Source organism: Grammomys surdaster, unplaced genomic scaffold (genome assembly GCF_004785775.1).
Source record: "Grammomys surdaster isolate TR1022 unplaced genomic scaffold, NIH_TR_1.0 362, whole genome shotgun sequence".
Classification (NCBI taxonomy): domain Eukaryota; kingdom Metazoa; phylum Chordata; class Mammalia; order Rodentia; family Muridae; genus Grammomys; species Grammomys surdaster.
In genome coordinates, this window is record NW_021604781.1 from 5,627,263 (window position 1) to 5,634,602 (window position 7,340).

Below are 7,340 nucleotides of genomic sequence, written 5' to 3' on the forward strand. Positions count from 1 at the left end.
TCTCTCTCTCTCTCTCTCTCTCTCTCTCTCTCTCTCTCTCTCTCTCTGTGTGTGTGTGTGTCTGTCTATATGTTTATGTGTCTATCATTTCTTTAGTGTCTGTTTCTTCATTCCATCACTGCCCCTAGTCAGGTCAAGCTCCAAACCTCTTAAGTCTTGGCAGCAGGGTCTGTCTTTGAACCTGACCTAGGCTGGAGTCTAGAAATTCCCAGTAATCTTCCTGTTTCTTTCTCCCACAGCATAGAGTTGCAGGCACATGTAGCCATGTCCAACTTTTATGTGGGTGCTGTGGATTCGAACTCAGGTTCTTATGTTTCTGCAGCGAGCACTCTGACCCTCTCAACCATCTCTCCAGCTTCCTTCAACTAATTCTTGAAGATACCCCATTTTACCTTTAAAATTCCCTTTTCTTTAAACATCAGAAGTTTCTGGGTCCTGGAGACATCCTAGCTGTGAGGGTATCTCTATAGACCTCACAGAGGACTGTACCGGTCGCTTATTGTTACCTCTGCTGTGCCCCAGGTGTGAGTGAGGAAAACCTGGCCAAGCTGATCCAGCATGCCAATGTGCAGTCCTACAGCAGCCTCATCCGGAATCTGGAGCAGCTGGGGGGCACTGTCACCAACTCCGCGGTACGCAGGGAGCCGACGAGCCGGGGAGCCTGACCCTTTTAGGATTAGGGATGATACGTGCTCTGCTTGGATGTGCGAGCATCACACGGCATCTCAGGGACCAAGAACTCTAAGACCTTCCCTAGTTCTCTAACATGATGGGCAGTGGGGTTAAATTGGGCTCCTGGATAGTGGTACAGGGTGTGGGTAGCCTGAGTCTTCAGGGATAGGTGGGAGAATGAGTCACCGTTAATGGGAAACAGGGTAAAACTGGGGGTTCTGAAGGGATCAGTAAACTTCTCACCCCACCCAGCACGCATGGTGGTTTCCTGTGCTCCCTCCACTCTAGTCTGCCTCTCTCTCTCTAGCCTATGTGTCTGGATTGGCCAGATCCTTCTGTAACACAGGCCTATGACCTTGTATCTTGTCCCTCTCTCCATCTCCTCTCTCTCTCCCTCTCTGTCTCTCGTTCTCTTTCACACACACACATTATTATTTTGAGACACATTGCACTTTGTAGCTCAGGCTAGCCTTGAACTCACTCTGCAGCTAAGGCTGATCTTAAGTTCACTCTATAACTCAGACTGGCCTCTAATTCATGGCCATCCCGTTGTATTAGCCTCCTGAGAACCTGGGATTACAAATGTGAGCTGTCATGCCTGACCTGTCCCTTGCATCTTGCTGTTTCTGTAGCCTTTACCTGACTTACATCTTCTTTTTTGTGTTCTTTTTCTTTCTTCCCATTTCTGTTTCTTCTGTCTCCCTTTTCAGCCCTACCCCTCTGTCTCCCTGTCTTTGTGTCTGTCTCTGTATATGTGTCTGTATCTGCCTCTCTGTTTCTTTGTCTTTTCTTGACTCTATCTCTTGTATCTCTGTGTCTTTCTGTCTCTTATCTCCCATGTTTGTCTTTACCTGTCTCTCTGTCTCTCTCTACCTCTATTTCTGCCTCTGCCTGTCTGTGCCTCTCGAGCTCTCTTTGCCTCTGTCTCTCTTTGCTTTTCCTGTCTTTCTGTGTCTCTATTTCTGTCTCTGTTTTTTTCTGTCTCTGTTTTTTTCTGCTTCTTTCCTCTGTCTCTGTCTCTTCCTGCTCTATTTCTCCCTCTTTCTGTGTACCCCCATAGCCCATCTCCATCTGTGATGGCCTCCTTCCCTTCCCAATCCCATTCTGTCCCACCTGGCCCCCCTGTAGGGCTCAGGGACCTCTAGCCGGCTGGAGCGGAGAGAGCGCATGGAGCCCACCTACCAGCTGTCTCGCTGGTCCCCAGTCATCAAGGACGTGATGGAGGTACACAAGTTGGGGGCCCCTGTTTCTCTCTACTGATCCCATTAGCCACTAAACCCTCCCTCCCCCCAGGCTCTCACTGATAAGCCTTGGGGCTTAGTGGAAAATCCCTCATTATCAGCATACCCCCTGTACCCTGTCTGCTCTACAGGGTGAGGCACACAAAACTGCACCCCAGGAATTGGGGCAGCAGAGGAATTCCTTGCTTGAGACTGTAGCTTTCTCTATCCCCCGTGTTCTCCTCTAATCTCTCCTATCCTCCAGAAGCCTCTCTTATGCTGGCCCCTGGCCACTCCCACACCCCAAAGCCTCATAATCAAATAGTAATCTATCAGAGGCTCTGTCCTGGTACCTCCTGCTTGGGGACCCAGCAACCTTGCACCTTGGCTTCCTGGATTTCTGGGACCCCAAGAGACAAGGATGTGTAGACGGTGGTACTATGGCCATTTCAGTTGCTGGGCTCCACTGGCTGGGGTTCTTTAACTCTTCCTGTCTGGCCACCCAGGATGTGGTGGAGGACCGGCTAGACCGAAAGCTGTGGCCCTTCGTGTCTGACCCTGCCCCTGTGCCTAGTTCCCAGGCAGCTGTCAGGTGAGGGCCCTGGAGAGGCCTGGGTTGGGGGTTGGGAGCTGCCAGCCTGGACTGACCTCTACCCATCACCCCAGCAGTGCTCGCTTTGGCCACTGGCATAAAAACAAAGCTGGTGTAGAAGCCCGGGCTGGGCCCAGGCTCATCGTGTACATTGTGGGTGGTGTCGCCATGTCTGAAATGAGGGCTGCCTATGAGGTGACCAGGGCCACTGAAGGCAAGTGGGAGGTGCTTATAGGTGAGTAGCCAGAACTGGGGTCCTTGGGAATATGACTGTGGGGATTCTTGGGTTCTAGGGCTGGACTTGGGGTCCCTTAGAGTCTGCAGTTAGATTTAGTGTCCCCAGATGACTAAGATGTGGGGACTTGGGCTTCTTTGGAGCCTGGGGCTAGATTCTGAGTCCCTAAAAGCCTGGGGCTGGACTCTAGACTCCTTCTTTTGGGGTCCTGTGCTGGACTTTGCAGTCTATTGAGATGTAAGGCTGGACTCTGAGGTCCCTTAGGGTCTGGGCTGAACTCTGGTGTGTGAGGAGTTGGGGCTGAACTCAAAAAGTTTTGGGCTTGGGGGCAGGAGTCTAGGTCTTTGAAGGGCAGGGACTTGAGTCTCCAGTGGAGTAATCACCTTGGGCTGGACACCCATGCTCCTAAGCTTCTGAACTCCTAAATCATTGAGAAGACAGGGCCCTGGTTTGCAGGAATTAGTTCTCACCAGCCAGGTCACAAGTCAGAAGCAGCAGACTCCCAGGAGGGACCTCCGCCTCCTTTCTAACCTTCCCTCCTGCCCAGGCTCTTCTCACATCCTTACTCCAACCCGCTTCCTCGATGACCTCAAGACCCTGGATCAGAAGCTGGAGGACATGGCCCTGCCCTGACTCAGCCCCTTGCCTCTGTCCTCTCCTCCTATTCTAGAGAAATAAACTCTTTCCTCTGTCTTCCCATCAGGGCTCACCTCATTTTCTTCCCAGAGGGAGCTGTATTGAGCCAGACCCATGCCGAAGGCCTCCCATAGTTACTGTCCTGCTGGAACCTTTCCCTGGCCCACGGAAGCATCTTTAGCTTTCATGAATGCTGAGAACCTGGGCTGTAGGTTCAGTATTGGCTTGAGGTTTAGGAGGCCCCGGCTCTCTTGCTGGGTCCTCCATCCAATCTTAGCAGACACATTGCAGAGGAGATGGTAGACAGGTACAGAGCAGGGGATGACAAGGCTGCAACCCCGTCGTTACTAGAATTCTTTAGGCTGTTTGGTTAGAATTATGGAAAAAAAATTCAACCTTTATCTTTATTTTGTGTTACACTTGTGGGTATGTCTGTGCACCATATGTGGTCAGTGCCTTTAGAGGTCAGAAAAGGGTAGATGATACCCTGGAACCACTATAGATGGTTGTGAGAAGCCATGTAGGTGCTTGAGTCTGCCGCAAGGACAGCAGTCTTTTAACCACGGAGGGATCTCCAGCACCAGAGGTAGAAGTAGATAGAGTGGGGCTGAATCCTGACTCTTTCCCCTGGAACCTCCCAGGAGCTACTGCAAGTGGAGCTTGAAGCCCCAATTCCAGGAATCAGAGCCAGCATTTAATACACAGCAAACTCAAACACCAGCTCCCCAGCGCTTCTCACCCCCAACACCCAGCCTTAAGATATGCCTGTAGACTCTAATTGCAGGATTTACCAGAGTTTTTAATGGAAGTATAATTGTTCAGTAGGGCAAACATAGAAACTATTCCTAGGATCTGGATGGCTCAGAGGTTAAGAATATTTGCTGCTCTTACAGAGGGCTGGAATTTGGTTCCCAACACCCATATTGGGTGTCTCAAAACTGCCTGTAACTCCAGCTCCAGGGAATTCAGTGCTCTCTCCCTGCTTCAGTGGGAACCCAGATACATGTATACCCCCTCCCACACCTATAAACAAATAAACAAATAAATAAAACACTTCACTCTGCATGGATTAACAGGAATTTAATTACTCCACAGTTCTGGAAGCTTGGTCTTTGTCATAGGTGTTGATTGGGTGGTTTGTAGATAGATACCCTTTATTCAAGAAAGGGTATCTTGTAGTCCCAGGCTGGTCTTATTAAATAGCTAAGGATGGCTTTGAACTCCTGATTCTCCTGCCCCCCTCTTCTGAGTGCTGAGGTTACCACTGTGCAGTTTATGCAGTGCTGGGGATGAACTCAGTTCTTCATGCATGCTAAGCTAGTCCTCTTCCAGCTGAACCACATCTCCAGCCTGCAGTTGGCCATTTCTCTGTGTCCTCACAGAGCAGCAGGTGTCCCAATTTCCTCTTCTTATGTCACCACATACTGGATGAGAGCCCACCCTGTGGCCTCATTTTTTTTTACACTTAATTATCTTTAAAAAGACCTTGTTTCTAAATATATTCATCTTGAGATACAAAGGGTTAGGTCATGAGCATCTAACTCTTGGGAACAGATACAATTTAGCCCATAGCATTTGGGTAACAGGAGGTATGTTTCAGTGTGTGGATAAGACAGAGAAGGGTCCTTCTCTCTAGGGACACAGCCAGGCAGGTGTCACAGGCAAAGAGGCTATGGGGACTGGAGGCATCCCAAAGTGTTTCATCTGGAGATGGGGTAGAAGAGAATGGGAGGCTCAAGGCTGCAAAGCCAAAGGCGTGGAAGGATGCCACATGGTGCCACATGGTGAGCCAGACTGTAAAGTGTTGTCCATTGCCAAGAGCACCGGGGCTATAGAGCTTGCTTAGCAGTGCTGGGTTCTATCCCTGGCTTTAGAATAAGATTTTAATAAGGTCTGAGAACTATGTGGAATCCGGCAAGGCTGGATGAAGATTTTGTAACTGATGGGCAGTTGAACACCATAGAAGGATCCAGGGGCAGGGAGGCCAAGAAGCATGACCCAAGTGTTAGAGTGGCCTGGGCTAGAACCCAAATGCAGTCCCCCCTCTTGGGGTAATGTTTGCTTCTTTTGGGTCCTGCCTGGGTATGTGAACTATGCAGAGTTGCGGACACAGCGAGGAGTATCCTTTTGATTTCTCAGAAAAGTTGAGAACGCGAGCCTTGGGATTCTAATCAGATTGTCTGGAGCCCAGCTCAGGATAGAAAGATCATGAAATTTGTGGGATGAATTAGTGTGAAGAAGGAAATGGTTCGTCACAGGACACACTCCCACCCCCGACCAGCTGTCCTGGATTCAGTGCTGAAGGGACTGATGTTACATAGGGTGACCGTCCTGCTCTGTAGCTCAGGCTGGCCTGGAACTCTATTCTTTTGCCTCAGGTTCTGAAGTGCTGGAGTTGTCTGGCATGGGAGGTAATTCTAAAGTTTAAAAGTAAACTCTAAGATCCCTGGCAGCAAACTGCTGTTTCTCTCTGGGATCTATTTGTGTCGTTAAGCGAGTTGAGCACCAGGGGATGCTGCGGCTCAGTTTTCGGGTTTCTTTGTTCATTCCAAATTGTAACCAGAGCTTGGGTGACCTAATTATCAGAGAAGCCTGGGAAGTGGGCTAAGGATTATTTGGTGGTTCTCAGCAGAAACAAAACTGTTGCTTAAACCACTCTCACCTTTCCTTTAAAAAAAATTGTTTAAAACAAAACAAAACAAAAAACTCATCACACTGTGTAGTCCTGGCTGGCTGGCACCATGTGGACCTGGCTAGCTCCCGGTGCTGGGATTAACGGTGTGCCCCACTACCGCTGGCCACATCTGATGATAGCCACATGAAGTAATGTGTCTGTCTTGGGGTTACTACTGCTGTGATGGAATATGGTCAAGCGCAATTTTGGGGAGGAAAGGGTTTATTTCACTCAGTTCCATGTAACAGTTCATCATCAAAAACAGTGAGGACAGGAACCCAAGCAGGGCAGGAACCTGGAGGTAGAAGCTGATGAGGCCATGGAGGGTGCTGCTTACTGCTTGCTCAGACTGTTCTTACAGAACCCACAACCACTACCCCAAGGGTGGCGTCACCTACAGTGGGCAGGGCCCTCCCATATTACTGATTAAGAAAATGTCCTACAGGCTTGCCTTCAGCCAAATAGAGGCCTTTTCTCAGTTGAGCCTCCCTTCTCCGATGACTCTTGTATCAAGGAGACATAAAACTAGCCAGCACAGTGTCTGTGCTACCAAACACAAATATTGATTGTGCAAGTATTTATTGCTTTCTGTGCCTTCTGTATCAGCTGAGGTTCTGGCAAACCTCCCGCATTACAAAGAATCTTAAGACCCTCTTTATGAGAATAAAATGCCCACTCTTGCTTTCTGTGTTATGTAGGTATACTATTCAGGGGGACTTCTTCTGACCAGCGACACTTTGTTCCTGCCCCAGGCCTTTGCACCTGTTACTTCTACCTGTTACTTCCCCTTAGCTCAAGTGCCACCACATTATCATTACTTGTTACATGTTCTTTGTTGTGCTTTTCCTGACCTATGGCTTCCTTGGCACCACCCATAATGGATCTTCCAGCATCTGTGGATCCCCACCCTTGCCTCCTTCCAGTCTTCCCTGAAACAGAAGCTTAGAACCACAGTATCCATTTTAATTTGGTTTAGTGGTTAGTAGCCTGAAAACTGATATGCTTGCTAGATCTTTCCTCTTGCCCCACAACAAGGGATCTGTGTTGTCTGCAAGGATGCCCCTTGCCCTCATTCTCTCCAGGTAAGATGTTAGACAGGGCTATAGGCATGACTTAGCAGTAGAGTGCTCCCCTAGAAAGGGGCTGGGGATGTGGCTCAGAGATAGAGCCTCTGCCTCGGATCCAGTAGTGAGAGAGTGGGAGTGGGCCTCAGTAGTATAGCACTGGCCTAGCACATTTAAGGCCTTACTAGTACACACACCAGAGAGAGAGAGAGAGAGAGAGAGAGAGAGAGAGAGAGAGAGAGAGAGA

General features: G+C 49.3%; 1 protein-coding gene across 4 annotated transcripts in view; it reads left to right on the top strand.

Moving 5' to 3' along the window:
• The window catches only part of Stxbp2 (syntaxin binding protein 2), an 11,538-nt gene extending 7,118 nt beyond the window's left edge, over positions 1-4,420 (top strand). Inside the window, exons 15-19 of one of the 4 annotated variants that reach the window (XM_028779740.1) lie at positions 523-632; positions 1,801-1,896; positions 2,399-2,484; positions 2,562-2,719; positions 3,267-4,420. In XM_028779740.1, the coding sequence (XP_028635573.1) occupies positions 523-632; positions 1,801-1,896; positions 2,399-2,484; positions 2,562-2,719; positions 3,267-3,352 (536 nt within the window). In that variant the 3' untranslated portion in view covers positions 3,353-4,420. Of the gene's footprint in view, positions 1-522; positions 633-1,800; positions 1,897-2,345; positions 2,485-2,558; positions 2,720-3,266 lie in introns of those variants that run through there. The other 3 variants (XM_028779739.1, XR_003712954.1, XR_003712955.1) reach the window with 3 other exon arrangements.
• The last annotated feature ends 2,920 nt before the right edge of the window (positions 4,421-7,340 follow it).